The sequence below is a fragment of the Mirounga angustirostris genome, unplaced genomic scaffold, assembly GCF_029215605.1.
Source record: "Mirounga angustirostris isolate CCGP_5_RB_7025 unplaced genomic scaffold, mMirAng1.0.hap1 SCAF_4, whole genome shotgun sequence".
In the NCBI taxonomy this organism is placed as follows: Eukaryota; Metazoa; Chordata; class Mammalia; order Carnivora; family Phocidae; genus Mirounga; species Mirounga angustirostris.
This window is the reverse complement of record NW_026991712.1, coordinates 163,229,985-163,256,682: the sequence shown is the minus strand read 5'-3', so window position 1 is coordinate 163,256,682 and position 26,698 is coordinate 163,229,985. Positions and strand designations below refer to the sequence as shown.

General features: G+C 40.7%; 2 protein-coding genes across 16 annotated transcripts in view; one reads left to right on the top strand and one right to left on the bottom strand.

The window, feature by feature from the left end:
* The window catches only part of ZMYM4 (zinc finger MYM-type containing 4), a 142,956-nt gene extending 132,644 nt beyond the window's left edge, over positions 1–10,312 (top strand). For 10 of the 12 annotated variants that reach the window (XM_045898111.3, XM_064589481.1, XM_054512990.2 and 7 more), the window contains 3 exons: positions 1,245–1,493; positions 4,156–4,285; positions 5,384–6,107. In XM_045898111.3, coding sequence (XP_045754067.1) covers positions 1,245–1,493; positions 4,156–4,285; positions 5,384–5,591 — 587 coding nt within the window. In that variant the 3' untranslated portion in view covers positions 5,592–6,107. Of the gene's footprint in view, positions 1–1,244; positions 1,494–4,155; positions 4,286–5,383; positions 6,108–10,203 lie in introns of those variants that run through there. The other 2 variants (XM_064589485.1, XR_010411022.1) reach the window with 2 other exon arrangements.
* A 14,675-nt stretch (positions 10,313–24,987) lies between these two features.
* Positions 24,988–26,698, bottom strand: part of KIAA0319L (KIAA0319 like) — a 95,354-nt gene continuing 93,643 nt past the window's right edge. For all 4 annotated transcript variants that reach the window (XM_045898108.3, XM_045898107.3, XM_064589487.1 and 1 more), the window contains exon 21: positions 24,988–26,148. In XM_045898108.3, coding sequence (XP_045754064.1) covers positions 25,961–26,148 — 188 coding nt within the window. In that variant the 3' untranslated portion in view covers positions 24,988–25,960. The remainder of the gene's footprint in view (positions 26,149–26,698) is intronic.

Sequence of the window (26,698 nt, the reverse complement as noted above, 5' to 3'; positions counted from 1 at the left end):
TGTATTTACTTTTTAGAAGCCATTTTTGGTCTGGTTGTGTCGGTGAGGTTGCACACTGTACCAGCAACTGACACGTACTTTACTTCTAGATTGTACCTACTAGCAGTGGACTTTGACTAGTTCATTATCAGTACCCTGTACTGGTTGTTACAAGAGTTAAATCTTCATCCTTGAGTTTATCTTTGACCATACGTTGTTGGACACCTCCCTGATGTACTCCTGGTCTTAGGCTCCTGGGCTGTGAGCGGAGAGGTTGAATGTGATGTTCAGGAATTTGTGCCCCTTTCTTTCGGGCTAGAGAGCACCTTTGAAGCATTCTGAGCAGTGTGGTGGCTTGATGCATTTAGCATCCAAAGAAGAGACAAGGGAGATAAAATTGGAAGTAATAAATTCATATTTTTGGTTACTCTCCCAAGAATAGAATGTATAAGCAGGAACAAAGAGGATTGGTGAGAGAACATAAGGAAGGACCTGGATTTAAGGGCTGTCATGAGGAGTGTGCGCTTAAAGGTGTACTCATCTTAATTCTTCTGCAGGACACCTGCTTTTCAAGAATAATCCCATATAAGTCATCACAGTAATCACTCTTAATATAAATTTAAAATAAGATGGGGTGTGAAGGAGGGAGGGAGCTAGCTGCCTTCTAATGATTTGAGCTAAAATGAAACTGAACCAGTTAACTGTAAGCATAATGATCTCAAACAGGAGGAGTCTGCAAACTGCTTGATTTGGCCTGCTGCCTGTTTCTGTATAGTCCATGAGTTACAAATGGTTGGGAAAAAAATCTAAAGAAGAGTAATATTTTGTGGCAAATGAAAATTATATGAAATTTAAATTTGTGTGTATAAGTAAACTTTATTGGTACACAGCCACACCTGTTTGTTTCTGTATTGTCTGTGGCTCCTTATCTTCAATAACAACAAAGTTGTTCAGAGCCTCTGTGGCCCACAGTACTTGAAATATTTACCATCTGGCTCTTTATAGAAAAAGTTTGCCAAACCCTGGTCTAAAATAACAATGGATTAAAACTGTTTCAGGGGATTGCTCACAGTGTCTGCTTCAGTGGAGTCATCTGCTCTTTCTTTGCGGTACCTTTTCTGGTTTTCCATATAAGGAAGAGGGGGAAAGATGGGAACAATGGATCATTTCCTTTATATCTTCCTGTCTGAGAATTTGAGAAATTACTTGGTCCTGTTTAGCAGGAGCTTAGTACTGTTAACTGCTTTCCCCCTTCTTCGGTGCAGGTTACATGTTCTCTCGCATTGAAGAGGAGCATTTGTGGGAGTGCAAACAGCTGGGCGCTTACTCACCAATCGTCCTCTTGAACACCCTCCTTTTCTTCAATACCAAATACTTTCAACTCAAGAATGTTACTGAGCACTTGAAGCTTTCCTTTGCCCACGTGATGAGACGGACCAGGACTCTGAAGTATAGCACCAAGATGACGTATCTGAGGTTCTTCCCACCTTTACAAAAGCAGGAGTCAGAACCAGGTGTGTGGTGGAGTTTGTGAGATTTCTATTTGAAGTCCGGTTAGTATACAAATAGAGACTTAACCACAGAAGGGTAACTGTAAATTCGAGACATGAAAGAGTGTAGCTTTAGATTAATATGTAGATGCTTTTTTATTGCCAGGGCTAGGTTATAGGTTTGCCACAAAATGAGAGCAATCACTTGCTTCACTGTACTTTTATTGGCTTTTAAATTAGAAAGTCTGATTTAATTGGTCCAGGAGTGGAGCCCAAATAAATCTGCGTTGTAAAACTTCCCAGGGAATTTAAACATACAGCTAAAAATGAGAATCACTGATTTATTTATTTATTTTTTTTAAAAAAAGATTTTATTTATTTATTTGAGAGAGAATGAGAGAGAGCACATGAGAGGGGGGAGGGTCAGAGGGAGAAGCAGACTCCCTGCCGAGCAGGGAGCCCGATGCGGGACTCGATCCCGGGACTCCAGGATCATGACCTGAGCCGAAGGCAGTCGCTTAACCAACTGAGCCACCCAGGTGCCCCGAGAATCACTGATTTAGACGTAATAGATTGGCCAATCGCTATTTAAAAGGAACCTGTCTAATTTTTAAATCTACTGTTTCTAAATCTTTTTTTTTTTTTTTGACCAGACCACCTCTTTTTAGTTAACATTAACTGTCAATTTCTGAAGAAACTTAAAAGCTGGCCTAGAGTATGCAGATGGTGTTTGACTTAATTTTTCAACTTTACAGTTGTGAAAAAGTGATATGCACGCATTCAGTAGAAACTGTACTTTGTGGACTTTTGGTATTTTCTTGGGCTAGTGGAATGCTGGGCAACAACAGTCTGCAGCTCCCAGTTAGCCCCGGGATCATGAGGGTAGACAACCCATATGTTTACAGCCATTCTGCACCCAGTCATCTTTTTTACTTTCCAGTATGGTATTTAATCAATGACATGAAGTAGTCAACAATACTTTATTATAAAATAGGCTTTGTGTTAGAGGATTTTGCCCAACTGTGGGGCTATGTAAGTGTTTTGAGCATGTTTAAGCTACGATGTTCGCTAAGTTACATGTATTAAATGCATTTTCGGTCATCGTACGTCAAGGAAGATCTGTATTGCTTTTGTACACGGTGGAATAATATCAGCAGTCACAATTTTCTTAGAAGGCTTATGGTCTTAACATTCCTAAAACAGCCTATTAAATAATAGTTCGTTTTTAACATTTAAAAAACTAACATATTATGGAACTAGAAATCAAACATACTAATTTTGACCAAAATTGTAAGTTCTAAAATTCCCAAAATCAAGTTGTTACTTCCTTGGGATAAGAGTGAAATATGTATTTTTTGAAAGTGAGAATTTAAAAATTACTGAAACTTAAAATTACTTAAAAATTCTCTCAGTTGCTCCTTTTCTTTAGAAAATGTAACACCGTTGTGCTTTTTCACCCCATGACTATGTCCTCTCTCCTTTATTTTGTTCGTATATAGCCCACTTTGTGCTCTTAACTGATGTTAATTGGGGGCAGGGAGAGGCAATCAGGTAACATTTCCCTGTTTTCTGATGAGGTGCTTTCAAGACTGGTAGTAAGTTCAGCTTCTTTTCTGAATGAAGGAGTCTTTATATTTAGGTATCCTCTAAATAGAAGACTGGGGTGAATTTTAAGTAATAACTAATGCAGGAAGCTGGGGAAAATTCTTTGCTACCTATTAAGAGCAGCTGTAAGAAAAGAAGAAGAAAACCTTTTTCGTCAGGTTTGCAGCAGATCCACCACCCACTATTATTCTCTTGAAGCCTGAAGGGAGAAAGTGGGAAAGAAACAGCCCTACTTTCCATGTCTTCACCCTAGTTTCTTTTTTTTTTTTTTAAAGATTTTATTTATTATTTTGACAGAGAGAGACACAGTGAGAGAGGGAACACAAGCAGGGGGAGTGGGGGAGGGAGAAGCAGGCTTCCCGCGGAGCAGGGAGCCCGATGTGGAGCCCGATCCCAGGATCCTGGGATCACGACCTGAGCCGAAGACAGACGCTTAGTGACTGAACCACCCAGGCGCCCCCACCCTAGTTTCTTTTTGATAACTCTTGGCTTCTGCAAAATTCTGTTGGTGAAAAAGGGCTTGCCCTTTTCTTATCAAACGGTCAACTTTACTGAGAATTTCTTTTCCCAACAAAGATTCCATTTCTCATAATACTGTGACAGATAAAAGAAACTTGACCAAATGCCCGGTGGACACTGATGACCCACAGTAAAAGTATTTTCAGGTAAAAAGGTGACAACTTCTCTCTTGATCTCTCCTGTAGAAGAGCACTTAGAACCCTTTTTTTTTCCTTCTTTATCTTGCTGTGGCTTCAGATGGACCTGATGAAATTTCATAACAAAGTCAGGTTCAGAATTAGGACCTAACTCTTCCAGTACCATGCTTTTTGCCATGCTGCACCCACTTTGGTGAGCAGGGGGACATAAATTTTACAGAACAGGGACTTTGATTTGTTCAGTCCTATTAAGCAGTACTTAAAATACTGCCTAGGACCTCCATAGGTGCTCAGTCAGTCCTTGTGGGATTAGTGAGTGAACGGGAGAAGGGAGTGACAGTTCTTACTGGAAACAAAGCTCTGGGTGTCTTGAGACTGGAAGAAAAGATTTTTCTAATCTTCTGATTATTATATCCCATCTCAAGATAAACTAACTGTTGGCAAAAGGAAACGAAATGAAGATGACGAGGTTCCAGTGGGTGTGGAGATGGCAGAGAATACTGACAACCCACTACGATGCCCAGTCCGACTTTATGAGTTTTACCTATCAAAATGGTAAGCAGCCTTCTTCTGGACTAGATTCAGCACACTTCAAAAAGTAGTTAACATGTTTTGGATTTCAGATGCTTAAGTATCAGAAATACAACTTTAGACAAGGATGTACCTTTAATCTCCTTTTGTCCCTGTTTTCATATCTGCCTGGATTTTGGACCCTCAAACAAACTGCTTTTTCTTGATAATTATTTTTCTGAAAATCTCTTCAAAAGCAAGAATCACAGCTATTGTTTAATCTTTACAACTGTTGCTCAACCTTTATGTGATAACTAAACTGTTGTGATTTTACTGTATTACATAGGAAAAATTTTAGAGTAGAGGTTGTACTGCTAAACCTATAAATAGAAAAACAATTTACTTACTTATTTATTTTTTAAAAAGATTTTATTTATTTGACAGAGAGAAACACAGCGAGAGAGGGAACACAAGCAGGGGGGAGTGGGAGAGGGAGAAGCAGGCTTCCCGCTGAGCAGGGAGCCCGATGCGGGGCTCGATCCCAGGACCCTGGGATCATGACCTGAGCCGAAGGCAGATGCTTAACAACTGAGCCACCCAGGTGCCCCGAAAAACAATTTATTTTTAAAGAATTCGTATTTTTTGAGTGGTCTTTCTGTTACAGAAACTTTAAAGACTTTAGAGTTGTAAGAGCCACACTAAAGTACTTTTTCTCCAAGAAATATAGTGACTGGGTTTGCCCCATGGTAATGTGTATTGAGTGCTCTTGGGGATCATTCCAGGGCATTGGGTGCTGAGGATATGTGGTTCTCAGCCATAGTGTCAAATATGAGTTGAATTTTTTCTTGCTCCTAATAATGTTTTAAATACTAAAGTTTGTGAACAACTTATACTTTGTCTTCTATTAACATTATACTCACCTCCGGTGAGTGGAGGAGGAAAAAATGTGCAGTTACAGATTGCACCTGGGGCAGAATGCCTTTAAACTTATCTCCCTGGGTGCGTTGCTTTATCTATGACATTAGTCACAGTAGGGAAAAAGGTGAGAGCCACTATATTAAAGAGTAGTTACGTATTTCCTATACTTTCTGATCCCCAATTTCCTTAGTTTCTTTCTTTCTTTCTTTTTTTTCCTGTGGATAGTTCTGAAAGTGTGAAGCAGAGGAATGATGTGTTTTACCTGCAACCCGAGCGCTCCTGTGTTCCGAATAGCCCCATGTGGTACTCCACATTCCCGATAGACCCTGGGACCCTGGACACCATGTTAACACGTATTCTCATGGTGAGGGAGGTACATGAAGAACTTGCCAAAGCCAAATCAGAAGACTCTGATGTTGAATTATCAGATTAAAGTGGAAGTGGGGTTCCTATTTTCATACACATGGGTATGCACCAAACTGTGAATGCATCCAGCTTTGGAAAACGATGTACAAGTACAAGTCCTCTTGACTTGATTATAAGATAATGGAAAACAGATGACTCGTGAACCACAGTGTGGATGTACAAATGAAAATTGAAGGAAAGAATATGAACTGAGAAATGTTGTTCTTTGGCAGTGATATAGTTCTTAGACATCTTCAGAATGACTAACCAATTTCTCTGAGTGGTGCATAATCTTATTTTGTTTGGGAATAACAAATTGTGGAATATTTTTAAGGAAAACTGTTGTATAAAACTCTACCATAGTAACCTTAGACCTTAGAGAGGTAGCTTTGGAATAAAACCTTGGCTGCAGTAGGCTACTTGGGCAAGCCCTATGTGCACGTCAGGGGAGAAATCAGTGCAGAGCTAAGAGTGACATCAGATGAGGACTGTGGGACCCAGACGACTTGAAGACCCAATAAAAATACTCAACTTTTTTTTAAAAGGTAGAGAGTGAAGTGGTCTTGATTTTGATTTTCACTGCCAAGCCAATTCTGTGAAGGATAGAAGCCTCTGGTGCTTTTGCCATGGGCCCCTCACATCAGGGAAAAAGGCCTTCACTGCTGTTCACACAGTAATGTGTCCCTTAAACTTTCTGGGTCTTGCCTTCTCAGCTGTGGGTCTGGATTTGGGTAAATTGAGGTAAAGGGGCTGAAACTCCACAAACTGATTATGCACACAGAAAATCTGTGGAGCCCATTAGACCCCAAGTGTCTTGAAATGTTTGTAGAAAACCCACTAAAATGCCCACTTCTCTGGGTGTCAGCCTTTATTGCTGCTGTCTCATAGCATGAGCTGTGGTACACAGAAATGGGGGTTCTCCTTTTGTTTTCATTTTATCCCCAAATGGCAGCTTTTCTCTCATTGTTTTATCTTCCTGTTCCCCCAAATCCTCTTATTTTGCCTTTGCACCAGTTTCTGGAGGCCCTTGTCATTTCAAAAAGAATAGTCTCTCTCCTTACTCTGGCAAACCTGTGGGTGATTCCACAAAGACACAGTATTACTTAGCTATCAGAATTATGATAGAAAAGGTCCTAGTATGTTCCTATAAAGCATTTGGAAGATGATCTTGTTGCCCTAAGAAACTTGAAAATACGGATTCTGGGGTTAGGATATAAAGACACTGACTGTCTTGCATATCATATCCACAGCAGGTATTATAGCATTATTCCAAACTCTAGCTGTTTTAGTAGTTCTATGAGGATTGCAAGTCATAGGTGTGTTTGGCATATCAATCCATCTCCCTCATCTCCATTCTCAGTTTCTCCCCCCAGAAAATTTTACTCAGTCTTATGATGTTGGCCAATCACAGAACTTCTTTAGCTGAGGTGAATTTGACCCATTTGTAATAGAAATGAGAGAAGTCCAAAAAGCCTCTGAGAAATTTTAACCTTGAAAGACTTTTCAATATGTCCCATTTTTAGATGCGGGTGGCAGGTGTTTTGGTTTTTTAAAATAAATGAAAGTCATTTAAGTACAATAAAAATTTAAAAGTAGGCCTTTTGACATTGTGTACTTGATGGTTCTGTCCCTCTGCTGTAACAAATTTCATATTGGTTACCAGGAACTGTGTGAAAGAAGTAAATCTGCCCCAATTCTGTATGATTAATTCCATCTGTGTTTGTCATTTCTGACTGGAAAACTTCTTACATTCAGATCTTGTTTGATATGGAGGAAAAACAACTGGATTGTCTGATAAGTCTGCCAATAAACTATCCAGAAACATCAGTTGTAATAGCCCCCACTATACAGATTTTATGTTTTGTATAAACACTAACATTTCCCCTTCTGTAGTTGTATCAAGAACAAATATTGTTGGCATAGTAGATACATTGTTAGAAAACACCAGAGAGAAAAAAAGAAATCTGTATCTTTTAACTGAGAACAGCCAATACCCAGGTCAATAGCTGTCAGGACTTCAATTGCATGTTAGTCCACAGAGTTGTCCAGACCCTAAATTAATTCATAAAAGAAAATCTTGATTAATTATTGGTCATTCTTCATAAGCGTAGCTGTTGATATGTGTGTCAGACTATTTGCTTTTTAAAATTTTATTAAAATTATGTAAAATTGCATTTTTATTTCCAGGGGAGAAAAAAAACATCAAACAAACAAGCGAAACATCTAAATTATTCTTTCTGTTCTTTTTTTTTTTAACCACTTTTGGGTTTTCCCCTTGCAGAAACCACAGAAATATTCCCTTAGAATAAAATAGTATATTTGTATTTGATGGGTGAGTTACTCCTTTTCTTTGTCTTGAACAAATTTTAAATATTTTTTTTTCTGTTTAATCCTATGGGTATGAGCCAACAGATGGTATATTACAAAGAAATAGCAGTTTTCAGGAAATAAATTATTTGGTTTTTACTTAGTCCAGTAAACATATTGTTTCATTGCAAAGTCTTTTCACTTGTTTTCTTTTTTCCATCAAAAGACTTGTTCCCATTTTTAGTGGATTAATTATATTCAAAGCCCTGAAAGCTTAGAAATACCAGGTATCACATATATGTTTCATTTCAGGCCAACTTTTTTGCATCAGTTCACCTTGAATGATTTTGAAATTGTGAGACTGGGATAAAGAATATATATCCATTCTTAAGGATAAATACATACTTAATTTGGAAATGTGAGACTAAGTGGCATTTTCCTTCGACTCTAGCACTACCTTGGTATTGTGCAACTCACTTTCAATTCCACATGGATTGTTTTATCTACTGCCTTTTGGCATTCCTAGTTTTGTAAAACAGGAGTTTTCCAAGAAGTCTAAAGTAAAATGAATTTCTGTGTATGAATCCCAGTTTTCTATTAAATTCAGAATTTAGTTTTCCATGTAAATAAAAAAGTTCCCTATGGTAGTGAGTTGAAATTTGAGGAAAGAATTAAGCACTAATTCCCCTAGTTCCTCTTGTGTGTTATCATGGTTGAAAGAATAATCACTGAGAGGCATTGTTTAGAGAGTAGGAGGAAGATCTGAGGCTTTGGAGCCTAGTCTTTCCACTTACTGGTTGTATAGCTTTAAGTAAATCGCTTAACTTCTGTGTGCCTCAGTTTTCTTACAAAGTGGGAATAAGAATAACTTTTATTAAGTTTGGCATATGTTAGGCTTTTGAATGTCATGGATTTTTTTATTATAACATGCAGATTGCTAGGCATATAGCAAGATTTTAAATAAATGTTAATCCCCTTCCTGCAGCCTGAATTTTCACTAAGTTCAGTGCTTCCGATTCTGCAAAACATAATATCCTATATGATTTGAGTCAAATTTTTAAAGTACCATATGTAATCATAAGTTCTTCACTCATGTGCTTATATGCATATGAATAGTAATCAGCATCACAAAAATCCACTGATAACTTACTACACTGAAAAAAAAGGAGGAAATACATGGTATACCTTTTTTTTTTTTTAATTGGGGAAACTCTCAATGAAATTTTATTTACTTGGTAATGGTTATATACCATGACTTGGGAGCAAGACAACTATACAATATACATCTCCCAACTTCTTTCTTCATTAACAGAACCCTCTGCTCCCCCATGTTTTAGCTCGGCAGTAGTTTCTTTGGTAAGTGATTATACTTTCCAGGCTACCTTGCAACTAAGTGTGAACATGGGACTGACTTTTGACCAGTGGGTTGGAAACAGTAGTTTATAACTAGCAGGCCACATCCTTAAAAGGAAAGGGCTTGCCTTCCTCTTGTAATCTCCCCTTATCTGTGGGCCGGAATGTCACTGTGCTCATGGCAACCCAGTTCTGTCTATGTGGGAAAGGGCAGCGTATCAAAAGCATGTTAACCTCATGAGGCAGGGCCACTTATCTCCTGAACTGCCTGCTAGCTCGGACCTTCACATAAGAAAGAAGCTATTCAGCTTCAGCTATTGTTATTTGGTCTCTACTAAAGTAGCCAAACCAGTTTCCTAACTAACAGATTTACTATGCCCAGTGTCATGCTACTGCTTAATACAGATCTAGAAATTCTGATCTACACCATAAGGAAAGAAAAAAGAGACTATCGGTATTGGAAAGAGAAATAAAACTCTATTTTTATTTTATTTTATTTTTTAAATTTTATTTATTTATTTTATTTTATTTTAATTTAATTTAATTTAATTTATTTTATTTTATTTTATTTTATTTATTTTATTTATTTTATTTTATTTATTTTATTTTATTTATTTTATTTTATTTATTTTATTTTATTTTTAAGTAATCGCTACACCCAGTGTGAGGCTCCAACTCATGACCCTAAGATCAAGTGTTGGATGCTCCACCGAGAGAACCAGGTCACCTATAAAACTCATTATTTTTAAGTCATATTTTCAGATGTTCAGGTACACCTGTGTATTTAAGAAAACAGCAAACTATTAAAAATAAGTTTAAGGATGGTAGCTACAAAATAGTTCATAAAAATTTCAAGCACTTTTCTACTAGAGTAGCAGCCAATTAGATAATGTGATTAAAAGGAAAAGATACAGTAGCAGTGAAAGCTATAAAGTATTTAGTAATTAAGTAATATACAAAAAATCCTGTGTTTGTTTTAGTAGGTGGTGTTGGAAAACTGGCTTTTTACATGGAGAAAAACAGGATACCTAACTAGCATCATGTCCAAAGGTGGGCTCTCAATGGATTTAAAGGTCTTAAATGTGAAAGGTAAAATTATAAAATTAATAGAAATACAGAGAATATTGTTGTGATCTGGGGGAGAGAAGAAGCTTCTTAAATAAAATTCCCAAAGCACAAACCATATGGAGAAAATGTACATACTAATTTTATATCAGAATTAAAGATGTTTGTCAATAAAAGATGACAAACGAATGACAGGCTCAGAGAAGATACAGGTTTCCCCCCTCTCTGAAGGTACAGTGTTCCTATGAAAACTTCAGTAAACCAAAACTGTGTAGAATGGAAATTTATATGGAAAATTTTAGCATTCCCAGACACCAAAATAACCCGTCTTAGGTTTTTCTGATTCTTCAGGGTACATCTTGCTAACAGATGCAGAAAATAAACCAAGATAAAGCACAGATGCTCACAGACACCATGCAGAGTTACGGAGGCTGAGGTGGTTGATGCTGAGACGCTGAGGGTAGTTCCCGGGAAAGGAGCCTGGCGGTGCCGCGCTCACTCCTTGGGATATGCGCTGCCTCTGTAAGGGCTACTGGTGTAAAACTCAGAACACCATTTGGCCTTGTGCCTTTTTTTGTGAAAGTGAAAATCCTCTCATATCTTTCAGTTAGCAAAAATGGGTACTAATGTAAGTTTTTTGTAAAAGTAAAGTGGCCTAACACAGACTTCCAAAAAGCGGGAATACCTGTACTTGCAAAACTTCCAAATGATCTGTATCTAGAATATACCCACAACTGCTGAATTGTAAAGAAAACTGAACAAAGAATGATGAGTACTTGATAGAAGAGAAACCCAAACAGGGAACATGTATATGAAGAGATGTTCAGACTCCTTTAGTAATCATGGAATTTCTCTTCAAATCTGTCAGTTCATGTCCTTAAGATTGACCAAATTAGAAAAGTTGATCATGCCAAGTGTATTGGTGTTAGGATATAAAAACCCGTATATATTGCAAGAATAATTGAGCTATACAGTTGACCCTTGAACAACACGGGAGTCGGAGCAATAATCACACAGTTGAAAATCAGAGTATTAGTGTTGACTCTCCAAAAACTTAACTACTAATAGCCTATTGTTGACTGGAAGCCTTACTGATAACAGTCAGTTAACACATATTTTGTGTTTATATGTATTATATGCTGTATTACAATAAAGTAAGGAAGAGAAAAGAAAATATTAAAAGCATGAGGAGAAAATTTACAGTACTGTACTATAAAATAATCCATGTATATTGTGGACCTTATAGTTCAATATCATGTTTTTTGAGGGGCAACTATATATCCAGTCTGGAAGGCAATCTTAAACATCAAGTTTTAGAACAAAACAAAGTTTTGATAGCTTTTACTTAAAAAAAAAACCAAAAAAACTCCCCTTTCCCCCATTAAGTAAAAGATTGTTACCAAATGCATTTTGTATATCTATATAATTTGTATCATTATTCATTTAGTGAAATACATTGATTCTGATATCAAACCATCCTTGCATTCCTTGATGAAACCCTAATTTTACATGTATTTTTTATATATACTATTGGATTAGCTATATAACCTTTACCAAGGACATTCCCTTCTATTCCTAGTTTTCCATGAGTTTTTCTTTCAGTTATAAAAAAGTGTTGAACTTATCAGATGCTCTTTTTTGCATTTATTTTAATAGTCTTATTTTTTGCCTTTATTAAATGAAACACACTAATTTTTTTATGTTGAACAGTTTTTGCATTCCTTTACAAACCCTTATTAATTTAAAAATATGTATATACTGTTAGGTTTGGCAGCTCGTATTTTATTTTGTTTTGCTTTTGTATCTGTAATCACAAGTGAAATATTTCTTAATTTTTTTTCTTGAATTCTCATCTGATTTTGGAATCACTAGACTCAAAAAGAGTTGGGCAAGTTTTCTTCCTCTTCCATTCTGTGGAACTTACAGAAAACTTTGGTTTTTGAACGTATAGACACACTATAAAACTTACAATTCTATTGATTGTTTTTATCTCTCTAAAGGGGAGGTCTTTGCCATTTTAATTCACTGATGTTCACTGGCCTATTCAAATTTTTTATGTCAATTTGGATCTTTCTATTTCTCAACAATTTTATATTTCTTTATAAGTTTCACATAGTTTCATCTATGTGTTCAGCTTTATTAACATATGGTTCATAATTTTTTCCTTTTTCCATTCTGTATTTGGTATTCTGTTTGCATTTTCTCTTTTTTCTGATCCATCTTATCTAAGAATCTTGTCAAAGAACCATCATTTGGTTTTGTCAGTCTTGCCTTTTCTACTTATTTTATTAGTATTTTTCTTGTTTTTGTTTTTTTGGTTTATTTTTTAAATTGATGAATGATTGCTTCATTCATTCATTCTTTTTTTTTTTTTTTTAAAGATTTTATTTATTTATTTGCGAGAGAGAGAATGAGAGACAGAGAGCACGAGAGGGAGGAGGGTCAGAGGGAGAAGCAGACTCCCCGCTGAGCAGGGAGCCCGATGCGGGACTCGATCCCGGGACTCCAGGATCATGACCTGAGCCGAAGGCAGTCGCTTAACCGACTGAGCCACCCAGGCGCCCGCTTCATTCATTCTTAATCATTCTTATTGCTGAAAATGAAAAATTATTTCAAATCTATTTTTCCCTTCAGCTCTTTAGTGGTATTCCTAGATTCAGACATGATTTTATCATTAGTCTGTTTGTAGGTGTTTTCTCATTTCCTTTTTTAAACTAAGTGTTATCCACCCTCCCTTTCCTTGCCTGAAATTTTGTCAGTTTTTAGGCTGTTTTTGAGGTATACTAATATCCATTTTCTTGATTAATTGCTCTTATCAGTATATAATCCCTCAGCTTTTTTTTTTTGCATTGAATTCTGTCTTATCAGATACTATAAATATTGATCCCTTACCTTTCCCATAATTACCATTTGCCTGATAATGTTTTCCTGTAATTTTTGCTCTATGTTGTTAGATGTTTTATATAGAATTCATAGAATCTTTTAAATTTTTTACTCTCTTGTTTATATCAGTTTAGACTCATGGATTCCTGTTTTACTCATTGGGTTGTAATCTGATGCTCTCATTATTTGTTTTAATACTCAAATTGTCCTAGATTTAACCAATGGAAGCCTGTTCTGGTTGGCTCCTATGTCTTTCTGATATATCCCCATCATTTTTTCAGCATTTACTTACTCAAAACAAGATGTTCCAAGATTATTCTGTACTTTCCCTGCCCTAATCTTGGAATCCGTCGTGGAATCCTAATGCCTTAGCACTTGGTGCTCATCTACTGAGGTAAAACTGTTTCTATGTCCTGTTGGTGTATAGAATCAGTCAATCAATAAACAAATTATACACATATCACATAACTATATACAACTATATCTATCCATCTACCTATTTATTTTAGCCTGTGCGTTCTTAACATTTCTTCCAATTTCAGTTCAACCCCTTGGGGTTCTTTCTAGCCTTCTCCCTTTACACATTCATAAATCCTTTTACAAAACAGTGAGAAATCTGGTACCCATTATTCTCAGTATATGTACTTACTTTCTGAATCACTTACTTGCACAGTGTAATCAGTCTCCTTACCATTCCAGCTACCCACCACCTCATTTGCTCTCCTGCTGGGCTGCTTCACTGCGGCACCCCTCACAGCAGACTGCCTGGGCTCCAGGCACACCAGTTACTCCATACCATTTGCTTCCTCAAATGCTAATGTCCCTGTGCAGGGGGAGCAGGTGAAGATGGAAGAGAAGGGGTGGGAGTCTGTCTTCAGTTAAGTTCAAGATGTTTATGTTCATTTTATTTATTTATTTATTTTAAAGATTTTATTTATTTGCGAGAGAGAGAATGAGAGACAGAGAGCATGAGAGGGAGGAGGGTCAGAGGGAGAAGCAGACTCCCTGCCGAGCAGGGAGCCCGATGCGGGACTTGATCCCGGGACTCCAGGATCATGACCTGAGCTGAAGGCAGTCGCTTAACCAACTGAGCCACCCAGGCGCCCTATGTTCATTTTAACTACTGCTATTAGGACTTATTTCTGCTGTTATTTTTCTTTTCATTATGATAAGTGTATTCTTTAATCCCCATCACCTGTTTCCCCCATCCCCCGCCCCCACCACCTACCTCCCCTCAGGTAACCTATCAGCTTGTTCTCTATAGTTAAGAGTCTGTTTCTTGGTTTGTCTCTTTTTTTCTTCCCCCCTTTTGTTTATTTCTTAAATTCCACATATAAGTGACATCATACGATGTTTGTCTTTCTCTGACTTATTTTGTTTAGCATTATACTCTGGCTCTATCCATGTTGTTGCAAATGGCATGATTTCATTTGTTTTCAATGCTGAGTAATACTTCCATCTGTCTGTGGACGCTTAGGTTACTTGTACAGTTTGGCTATTGTAAATAATGCTGCAGTAAACATAGGGGTTCATGTAACCCCTTGGAATTAGTGTTTTTGTATTTTTAGGGTAAATACCCAGTAGTACTATTATTGGATTGTAGGGTAGTTTTATTTTTAACTTCTTGAGGAAACTTTCTCCATACTGTTTTCCACAGTGGCTGCACCACTTTGCATTCCCACCAACAGTGCAAGAGGGTGCCTTTTTCTCCGCATCCTCACCGACACTTGTTTCTTGTGTTTTTTGATTTTAGCCATTCTGACAGATGTGATATTTCATTATAGTTTTGATTTACATTTCCCTGATGATGAATGCTGTTGAACATATTTTCATGTGTCTCTTAGCCACCTGTTTGTCTTCTTTGGAGAAATGTCTGTGTTTTCTGCCCACTTTTTAACTGAATTATTTGTTCTTGGGGTGTTGAGTTATCAGTTGTTTCTATATTTTGGATACTAACCCTTTATTGCATATGTCACTTGCAAATATCTTCTTCCACTTAGCAGGTTGTCTTTTAGTTTTGTTAATTGTTTGCTGTGCAGAAACTTTTATTTTTATGTAATCCCAATAGTTTGTTTTTATTTCCCTTGCCTCAGGAGACATATCTAGAAAAATGTTGCTGTGGCCAATGTCAGAGAAATTACTGTCTGTACTTTGTTCAATGATTTTTATGGCTTTAGGTCTTTAATCCATTTTGAGTATTTTTGTTATGATGAAAAAGGTGGTCCAGTTTCATTCTTTTGCATGTTGCAAAAGTTTTCCCAATACCATTTGTTAAAAAGACTGTCTTTTTCCCACTCTATATTCATTCCTCTTTTGTCAATACCATTTGTTAAAAAGACTGTCTTTTTCCCACTCTATATTCATTCCTCTTTTGTCAAAGATTATCGATATACCTGTGGGTTTATTTCTGGTTTTTCTGTTCTGTTCCATTGACTTAACATGTTTATTTTTATGCCACTGCCATTTTGTTTTAATTACTACCACTTTGTAATATAAGTGAAATCTAGAAACATGATACCTCCAGTTTTGTTTATCTTTTTCATTTTTTAAAAAGATTTTATTTATTTATTTGAGAGAGAGTGAAAGCAAGAGAGATCACAGAGGGAGAGGGAGAAGCAGACTCACCGCTGAGTGGAGAGCCCGATGTGGGGCTTGACCCCAGGACCCTGAGATCATGAACTGAGCCAAAGGCAGACGCTTAACTGACTGAGCCACGGGATGCCCCTGTTTTTCGTTTTTCAACATGTCCTTGGCTATTCAAGGTTTTGTGGTTCCATACAAATTTTAGGATTGTTTGTTCTAATTCTGTGAAAAATGCCATTGGTATTTTGATACGGATCACATTAAATCTATAGATTGCTTTGGGTAGTATAGCCATTTTAACAATATTTGTTCTTTCAGTCCATGAGCATGGAATGTCTTTCCTTTTCTTTACGTCACCTTGAATTTCTTTCATCAGTGTCTCAAAGTTTTCAGAGTACAGGTCTCACTTCTTTGGTTAAGTTTATTTCTAGATATTTTATTGTTTTTGGTGCGATTGAAGATGCGATTGTTTTCTTAATTTCACTTTTTGCTGCTTCATTATTAGTGTATAGGAGTGCAACAGATTTCTTTACATTGATTTTGTATCCTGCAACTTCACTGAATTCATTTGTCAGTTTCTAGTAGTTTTGGTAGTCTTTAGGGTTTTCTGTATATAGTATCCTGAGTTTTACTTCTTCCTTATGAATCTGGATGCCTGTGGCTAGGACTTCCAGTACTGTGTTGAATAAAAGTGATGAGAGTGGGCTTCCTTATCTTGTTCCTGACCTTAGGAGAGAAATTCAGTTTTTCACCATCGAGTATAATGTTAGCTGTGGGTTGTTGTGGTTTTTTTTGATTTTATTATTTATTTATTTGAGAGAGAGAATGAGAGAGAGCACATGAGAGGGGTTAGGGTCAGAGGGAGAAGCAGACTCCCTGCCAAGCAGGGAGTCCGATGCAGGACTCGATCCAGGGACTCCAGGATCATGACCTGAGCCGAAGGCAGTCGCTTAACAAACTGAGCCACCCAGGCACCCAAGCTGTGGGTTTTTCCATATAAAGCCTTTATTATGTTGAGGTGTGTTCCCTCTAGACGTACTTTGCAGAAGGTTTTTATCAGGAGTGGATGTTGTTCTTTGTTGAATGGGTGGCTCGGTTGGTTGGGCAGCTGCCTTCGGCTCAGGTCATGATCCTGGAGTCCCGGGATCGAGTCCCGCATCGGGCTCCCTGCTCGGCAGGGAGTCTGCTTCTCCCTCTGACCCTCCCCCCCATGCTCTCTCTCAATAAATAAAATCAAAAAAAAAAAAAAATCATCATATAGTTTTTATCCTTTCTCTTATTGAAAACAGTCATGTTGATTGATTGGCAAATATTGAACCACTGTTGCATCCCAGGAATAAATCCCACCTGATTGTGGTGTATGTTGTTTTTGTTTTTGTTTAAGTATTATTGGATTCAGTTTAATATTTTGTTCAGACTTTTGTATCTATATTCATGAGAGATACTGGCTTGTAGTTCCCTTTGTTTATGGTGTTTTCATCTGGTTTTGGTATCAGGGTGATACTGGCCTCATAGAATGAATTTGGCAGTTCTCCTTCCTCTTCTTTTTTTTGGAGTGCTTTGAGAAGAATAGTTAATAAGAATATTAACTCTTCTTTAAATGTTTGGTAGAATTAGCCTGTGAAGCCGTCTGGTCTTGGACTTTCGTTTTTTGGGAGTTGTTTGATTACTGATTTAATTTCTTTTTTTTTTTTTTTAAGATTTTATTTATTTATTTGACAGAGAGAGAGATAACGAGAGCAGGAACACAAGCAGGGGGAGTGGGAGAGGGAGAAGCAGGCTTCCCGCAGAGCAGAGAGCCCGATGTGGGACTCGATCCCAGGACCCTGGGATCATGACCTGAGCCGAAGGCAGACACTTAACGACTGAGCCACCCAGGCGCCCTGATTACTGATTATTTCATTGCTGGTAATTGGTCTGTTCAAATTTTGTTTCTTCCTGTTTTAGTTTTCGTAGGTTATATGTTTCTAGGAATTTATCCATTTCCTCCAAGTTGTCCTATTTGTTGCAAGCATATAGTTTTCATAATATTCTGTTAGAGTTGTTTGTATTTCTGTGGTATTGATTGTTATTTCTCCTCTTTCATTAGTTATTTTGTTTATTTGGGTTCTCCCCCCCCCCCCCCTTTTTTGATGAGTCTGGCTAGAGGTTTATCAATTTTGTTGATCTTTTTAAAGGAACTGTCTCCTGGTTTCATTGATCTGTTCTGTTGGGATTTTTAGTTTCTGTGTCATTTATTTCTGCTCTAATCTTTATTATTTCCTTCCTTTTGCTGTGTTTGGTTTTTGTTCCCTTTCTAACTCCTTTAGGTGTGAGGTTATGTTGTTTGAGATTTTTCTTGCTTCTTGAAGTAGGCCTGTATTGCTATAAATTTCCCTCTTAGACCACTTTTGCTGCATCCCGAAGATTTTGGACCATCTTATTTTCATTTTCATTTGTTTCCATGTACTTTTTTATTTTTTCTTTTGTTTTCTTGGTTGACCCATTCACTATTGAGTCACATTTTGTTTAACCTCCATGTATTTGTGGTCTGTCCGGATTTTTTCTTGTGGTTGATTTTAGTTTAATAGCATTGTGATCAGAAAAGGTGCATGGTATGACTTTGGTTTTTTGTGTTTTTTTTTTTTAAGATTTTATTTATTTGACAGAGACACAGCGAGAGAGGGAACACAAGCAGGGGGAGTGGGAGAGGGAGAAGCAGGCTTCCTGCCAAGCAGGGAGCCCGATGCGAGGCTCAATCCCAGCACTCTGGGATCATGACCTGAGCCGGGGGCAGACACTTAATGGGTGAGCCACCAGGTGCCCCTTGACTTTGATTTTTTAAATTTGTTGACACTTGTGTTATGGTCTAATATAGGATTTATTCTGGAGAACATTCTGTCCGAGAAGAATATGTATTCTGCTGTTTTAGGATGGAATGTTTTAAATAGGTCTGTAAATCCAGCTGGTCCAGTGTGTCATTCAAAGCCATTGTTTCCTTGTTGATTTTCTGTTTGGATGATATGTCCCATCAACATAAGAGGGGTGTTAAAGTCCTCTGCCATTATTGTATTACTATCAGTTATGTCCTTTATGTTTGTTATTAACTGTTTTATGTATTTGGGTGCTCCCATGTTGGGTGCATAAATATTTACAATTATTATATCCTCTTGTTCGGTTGTCCCCTTTATTATTATATAATGTCCTTAGTCTCTTGTTACAGTCTTTGTCTTAAAGTCTGTTTTGTCTGATGTAAGTATTGCTACTCCAGCTTTCTTTTGACATCCATTTATATGATAAATGTTTCTCCCATCTCCTTACTTTCAATCTGTAGGTGTCTTTAGGTCTAAAATGAGTCTCTTGTATGCATCATATAGATGGGTCTTTGATCCACTCTGTTACTGTGTCTTTTGATTGAAGCGTTTAGTCCATTTACAGTCGAAGTAATTATTGATAGGTATTCATCGCCATTTTGTTACTTGTTTTGTAGTTGTTTCTATAGATTTTCTCTGATCCTTTCTTGTCTTGCTCTCATGATTTGTTGGCTTTCTTTAGTGATTTACTTGGATTTCTTTCTCTTAATTCTTTACATATCTATTACTGGTTTTTCATTTCTGGTTACCATTAGGTTTGTATGTAACATCTTCTATTTTCTATATACAGCAGTCTATATTAAGTTGATGGTTGCTTAGATTTGAACCTATTCTTTACTCCACTCCTCCCTATGTTTTAGGTATATGTTGTCAAATTTGCATCCTTTTATTTTGTGAATCCCTTGACTTATTTTTATAGAAATACTTATTTTTACTGCTTTTGTGGGTTTTTTTTTTTTTTTTTTACTTATTTATACTCTCAGGGTCTTCCCACTCAGCGTCCCCTTTAATACTAATTTCTTTTAGGGCTCATTTAGTGATCAAAACTCCTTTAGTTTTTGAGAAACTCTGTCTCTCCTTCTATTTTGAATAATAACCTTACTGGATAGAGTAATTCTTGGCTACAGATTTTTCCCTTTCAGCACTTTGAATATATCGTACCACTCCCTTCTGGCCTTTAGAGTTTCTGCTGAAAAAATCTGATAGCCTTCTGGAGTTTGCCTTGTATGTAACTATCTTCTTTTCTCTTGCTGCTTTAAAATTTTTTTTCTTTAGCACTACTTTTTGCCTTTTTTTTTTTTTTTTTAAGATTTTATTTGTTTGAAAGAGAGAGCACAAGCAGGGGGAGCTTCAGAGGGAGAGGGAGAAGCAGGCTCCACTGAGCAAGGAACCCGATGAGGGGCTCGACCCCAGGACTCTGGGATCGTGCTGAGCCGAAGGCAGCCGCTTAACCGACTGAGCCACCCAGGCGCCCCTTGCCATTTTTTAAAGAGATTTTATTTATTTGAGAGAGAAAGGGGGAGAGAGAGAGCACAAGCAGGGGGAGGGGCAGAGGGAGAGGGAGAAGATGGGGGGCTCAATCCCAGGACCTTGGGATCATGACCTGAGCCGAAGGCAGATGCTTATCTGACTGAGCCACCCAGGCACCCCTATTTTTTGCCATTTTAATTACTATGTTTCTTGGTGTGGACCTCCTTGGGTTGAAGTTTAAGGGGGATCTCTGTGCCTCCTGAATCTGGATATCTGTTTCCTTCTGCAGATTAGGGAAGTTTTCAGCTATTATTTGTTCAAATAAATTTTCTGCCCCCTTTTCTCTGACTTCTGAGATTCCTATAATGAGAATGTTACTACACTTGATGGTATCACTGAGTTCCTTTAGACTATTCTTTTTTTTTTTTTTTTAATTTTATTTATTTATTCATGAGAGACAGAGAGAGAGAGAGAGAGGCAGAGGGAGAAGCAGGCTCCCAAGGAGCAGGGAGCCCGATGCGGGACTCGATCCCAGGACTCTGGGATCATGACCTGAGCCGAAGGCAGATGCTTAACCATCTGAGCCACCCAGGCGCCCCTCCTTTAGACTATTCTTAAATGCATAGTTTTTTTTTCCTTTGCCCGGCTTGGTTACTTTGCATTATTCTGTCTTCCACGTCATAACTTGTTCCTTTGCTTCATCTAGCCTGATATTTATTCCATCAAGTGTATTTTTTATTTCATTTAATGTGTTCTTGATGTCTGGTTGGTTCTTTTTATTTCTGTGTTACGGGTCTTATTGATGTCATCCACTCTTATGTTCCGTGAGTATCTTTATGATCATTGCTATAAATTCTCTATCAAGCATATTAGTTGTATCCATTTTACTTAGGTCTTGCTGTGGTTTGGTCCTGTTCTTTCATTTAGGACGTATTTTTCTGTCTTCTCATTTTGTCCAACTTTGTGTGTCTGTTTCTGTATGTTAGGAAAGTCAACTACCCTTGTCTTTAACAATAATAGCCTTATGAAGAATAAGTCCCTAGTGCCCTGCAGTGCAGTCTCTCCCCTGCTCCCCAGGGCCCAGCACTTCAAGGAGTATCTCCTGTGTGTGTTGTGTATGTTCTGCTGTTGAGTCTTGGCCTCTTTTTCCTTCAGTCCCCTTGTCTGCAGAGGCTCTCTTTGACCATTGTGGGCAGTGTTTAATCCCCAGCAGGGGTGGGGCACATTTCAACAAGGTATGTGGTGGTCAGCTTGGGAAATGAGACCTGACGCCCCCTCCCGTCACCCCCACCACCTCCAGAGGTTCCATAAAACCTGAGTCAGGAGATCTGTTGGCAAGGTTTGCCCTGGTCTTTTGGGGTGGGGCCTGTAGCACCGAGACTTAAGGTGAATGTCACTGGGAAGGGCAGATATGCAGAAGTGAGGAGGGGTGGGGGAGTGTTGGTGCAGGCAATTTAGGTAACAAGTGACAGGGTAGGATCCCTGCTGGTTGGGTTTATGCTGGGGTGGGGGAAGGAAATGGTGCCTGCCAGCTCCTTTGTTCCTGGAGGCATCTTTCTGTGATCCCTGTCCTTCCAGGCCCTGCTCTAAGATTAGCAAATCACTCACCCTCCCATCCGCCCCTGCTGTTTTTCAAACTGCCGGTTCCATGCTGTATTTGCACTAGCTGTGCTATCTCTTTAAGGGCAGGGACTCTGCTTCCTAACGCCGCCCCCGCCCCCATTCCCCTTCCCCCCACCCAGAGCTGAGCCTGCAGTTTTAAAATTCTAGGCTTTAAATCCCTCTGGTTGTGAGAACTCACAAAATTCTGCCCCTGTTGCTTTCAGAGGCAAATATTACAGAGATTCATCCTCCCTGTTCATGGGCTGCCTGGTGTGATTCCTCTCCCCCCCCCCCCCCCCCCCGCCCTTCTCTGCACCACTGGCTACCTTCTTCAGTGTGGCCCCTTCTCTACCTTTAGTTGTGGAGTTTGTTCTGCCAGGCTTTGTATTGTTTTCTGGATTATTTATGTTGATACGAGTGTTTTGCATTTGTGGGAGGAGGCGAGCTTAGGGTCCTCCTACTCTGCCATCTTCCCAGTCGACCTATTTCTGCCGGTATTTCACAGAGTTTTCTTTCCCCTTGCTTTCCATTGAGTAGCAATGGAAAATTTTCTTCTACCTGTTTAAAGTAGTAATACATTCCAATTTTATTTTTATTGATTTTACTCAATACTGATCATACTTGTTTACCCCTTTGGTTTAATTACCATCTAAATCTTCCTAGTAAGACTGTTATACTCTCATGTTCCTTTGGTCTTCCCAACCCTACCATGTTGATACTCTTTGGAATTTTGTTTTTGGATTGTTGATATACTTCATTTTGTATTCCATTGGCCCTCGCTGTTTCAGATTACAAACTTTGCCAGAGTATTTTATTTGCTCACTTTTACTTCCTATAGCTCTTCTCATGTTTAAATTTATTTTTCATATTTGACTGCTTCTTCCAAGAATATTTTTTAAATGGATCTTTTGTGGAAAAAATTCTGAAGCTTTGTATTCCTGAGGTTTTTTTGGTTTTGTTTTAAGTAAACTCTGCCCCCATTGTGGGGCTTGAACTCACAATCCCAAGATTGAGTCACATGCTCCACCAACTGAGCCAGCCAGGCACCCTGAGAATATTTTTTATTACATTCTCATACATACATGAGTTTGTCTTGATAGGAATTTTGAGTTCACAGGTCCTTTCCTTCAGCATTTTGGAAATGCGATTCTTTGTCTCTCACCTAAGGATACTGTTAAGAAACCTGATGTCAGTGGTTCTTTTCTGTTTGTAATTGATCTACCATTTCTCTCTGGGAGCTTTAAGAATTTTTGCTTTTCTTAGATGGTCTTAAATGTCTGTCACTATAGTGTTTCTGTTTGTATGTTTTCCCTACGTTTTCATCCATGAGTTCTTTCATCTTTAATTCTGGTCAGTTTCTCATTTCTTCAGATATTTCCTCTTCCACTTTTCCCCTTTTCTTCTAGGACTCCCAGTTGCTCAGATGTTGGCAGTACGCCTCTGCCCCTGCACTGCTGTGTGTCTTTCTCTTTCCTTTCCTGCTTCCTATTGGTACAGACCCTTAGGATGATACACCAGCTAACTGTTTTGATCTATCCAAGTCACTGTATTTTTCGTACTGGGTACTTCCAGTGTGGTTCTTGTTCCTGTTTCATATGGCTAATATTTCCCTGTACATTTATTTTTGCTTATTTTTAGTTCCTTGCTAGTGTGTGTTTAGTTTGCTGTCTTTGGGGGCTGAGGATTGTACTCCTCAGGCAGCACCTGGTTACTTTGGCCTATGAGCTCATCATGTTCCTTCTGAGCACCAGCTCCTGTTTGGTGACATTTACTGATGAAAGGCCAGGGCCAGGCTCTATTCTGTCCCAGTAAGCTTAAAAAGGGGAAGGTAATGACCTCCAGATACCTCATAGTCACTGTTGACCACTCCCACCAGTAGGTGTTCAAAGATTTACCTTCAGATCTTTAGGAAGAAGCAGCAACTTCCTAGTTGTCAACTACAGCCCTGGGGCTTCGGAGAAGGAAGGGTTTTTTTAATCCCAAGAGCAGCCTAGCCCATCCCTTTTCTTTCTTTCTTTATTTGTCAGAGATCTAGAGAAGGGAGCACAAGCAGGGAGAGCGGCAGGCTCCCCCCCTGAGCAAGGAGCCCGATGCGGGACCCCTGGGATCCTGACCCCAGCCCAAGGCAGATGCTTAACTGACTGAGCCTCCCAGGCATCACAAGCCTATCCCTTTTCATCCCAGCAGAGCTTTTGGGCTGCCCTGATGGTGTCCCACCGACACCAGTGATGTGGCTGATGGTCCCGTGTACAGCAAAGGTAGACATCTCACTGATGCCCTGCCTCCCAGTTTATGCTGACCTTCAGTCTCCTAGGGGTTCTTACAGGATTTGGGAGGGATTTCTTGTAGGTTTTCGTGGTGGTTCCTCAGATTTATGCCATCTCCTAAGGTGTTTTGTTTTTCTAAGTCCTGGTCACTGCCCCTCTACCACTCCTGTGTAGCCTGATCTGCGCAGTGGAGGAGACGCATACCCGTGGCCTGGGGCAGTTTAAGCTTCGGCTTGTCTGATGGCCTCCGACTCCTTCAGGATGGGACAGCTGCTGCCCCTGCTGCTGCACTAAATCTGTGCTTCTAGACCAGTGGTTCTCCCAAGTGTGCCCCCTGGACCAACAGCCCAGCGTCTCCTGGGAACCTGTTAGAAAGGCACATTCTCTTGTTCCACCCCAGACCTACTCAGTCAGAAATTCTGCAGTTGGGGCCCCACAGTCTGTCAGGCCTCCCAGGGGATTTTGATCCAGACCAAACACAGGCTCTGTAGGGCCTGAGTTCTAATTCTGTCATTTACTGTATGTGGACTGGGTTACTTCTGGCTCTGCTTCAGTTTCTGAATCTGGAAGGACAGAGCCAGTACCGCCCACCCCCAGTGGGTTTTTGTACACGGGGTCTTGGGTACAGTATAAACGCCACTGTCCCCTCCCCTCCCTTTCCTGGGAGTCCCAAGACTGGACACCAGCCGCCCCCCCGGCTATGCAAGCTGCTCCGTGAACACCGCAGTGTCCAGGGGCACGAGGCCGCCGGGGAAGCACGGGGGCCCGGAAATCTCAAGTCCAGACCCCGAGCATTAGGACACTTTGAATCCCCTGCTTGGCCAAGGGGGTGGGGGAATCAATCATGTTTGTGTTAACAAAAGGTGCAGAGAAGAGGACAGAAACCCCGCGGGAAGCAGCTGGCCGGCAGAGGACAGGGGGCCAGGAGCCAGCGGCCGAGGCCGGATCCCAGCACCGCCGGCCACACGCCCCGGAAACTGTCACGTCACCGGGAGGCGCAGGCGGCGGGACCCGAGGTACAGGTCAGCGACGCAGGCGCCCGTACAATTAAATAGCGTGTTTAATCATCTCACAACCAACAGTAGGGCAGTAGTGTAAACTAAGTTTCTTTCCAGAAAGTCACTCCCCAAAGCTCCCGATCCTCAACACTCCGAGAACATGGCCGAGGACCCAGTGACGGGGCCACAGGGATTCAGGAAGTCTGTTCCAAGGAGCTAAAGGTCTGTCCAGGTCAGGGTTGCCTTGCAAGTAGCCGAGAGCCCTACGAGGAGTTGACGCGCGCAGTCTGACACACGCATGCAGGGACACACGGAGAGGACGGAGGCGGACACAGGAGCCGCAGAGGGGCGCTCGCACGCATGCGCTCGTGCTGTCACGCTCCAGTCGGCGTGTGCCTGTCTCCTGCGGGGTGCCGGGCGTGCGGGCCCCTGAAGCGGCCGGTCAGGGCAGGACGGGAAACGTCCGTGGCCGGCCCAGCAGCCGGAGGGGCCCCCCTCCATTCCTGAAACAGCCAGTCCTGCCGTCATCTGCGAAAGGGCGCACTCTGTCCCAAGGGCGGGAACGAAGCACATGGCCGCAGGCAGGCTCTCGGAGCAGGAGGCTGGTAGTGCTTGGTTCCGCAGCCAGGTGTCGGGCACAGCCGGGCCTCGCTGGCAGGCGCCCTGGGAGCCACAACGCTGCCGACAGGGAGCTGGAGAGGAGGCTGGGAGCTGCCTGGATGGCCCTTGGAGCAGGGGAGGAGTTTGCGGGGAAGGAGGCCCTGAGGTGAGGACGTGGGGCGGGGGGGCTACCAGAAGGGTTTAAAGAGGAAACCTCTTCGTTCACAGCTTCATTCAGGGTTCCTGGAGAAGGTCTCTGGATTCAAGTACCAGCAGCTCTGGTGGGGGGGATGGGGTGGAGTGACCAGCAGACGCTGGGAGAACAGTTGCCCACACACGGGGAGCTCGGAGCAGCTCCTGGCAGTGCTCTGGACCCTGGCACTGCCCACCCGTACCCTGAGGACGCAGACCAGGTGGCTACAAGATCTCCTCCCGTGGGCTCCTGGCCTTGAGTGGGGTCTGCCCGTTGGGCACAGAGCCATTCTGACCGTGCAGGAGTTTGCCCTTCTCTCGGTCTGGCCACGTGAAGATGGCGTCATCGCTGTCCAGCTCCGACTCGGAGCGCATCAGGCTGCTGCTCAGCATTGGGCCCTTCTGTTTGCTGCCTGCAAGAGACAGAATCCAGGGTCAGGAGCACACCCCTTCCTCGGCTTGGGCCAGGCCCTGCACCCTTCTCCCAGCCTGGAGAGAAGCAGAGGGACCGGGAAGGTCCCCGCCCCCTCTCCAGGCTGCGAGGGGCTCCCGGAGCCCTTCCCCGGTCCTGCTTAGCTGGAACAGTTCCTTCAGGGATGAAGTCACACACACAGCAGACGGGACCAACAGATCTGGGGCCCAGTGTGGATTCTTGCTCTCCAGTATCCGTTAGCTTTGCTTAGTGCCACCCAACAACGTTCTCCTCTCGTTGAAATGTGGAATGTTCTATCATCTCCCCTCATGAACAGGATGGAATCCCCACAGGAGGCAGGAAAGCACAGCAAACAAGAGGTCAGCTCTAGAGGGTGAACTTGGCACCGTGTCCTGGCTCGGCGTGGATGGCAGAGGGCCTGCCCGAGTTCCCCACACTGAGTGAGGACGCAGCCTCACGCCCCAGAGAGGCCTCACGGCGTGGGTCCTGGAGGCGGAGAGCAGGCCCATGGCTCCGAGAGGTCGCTCCTA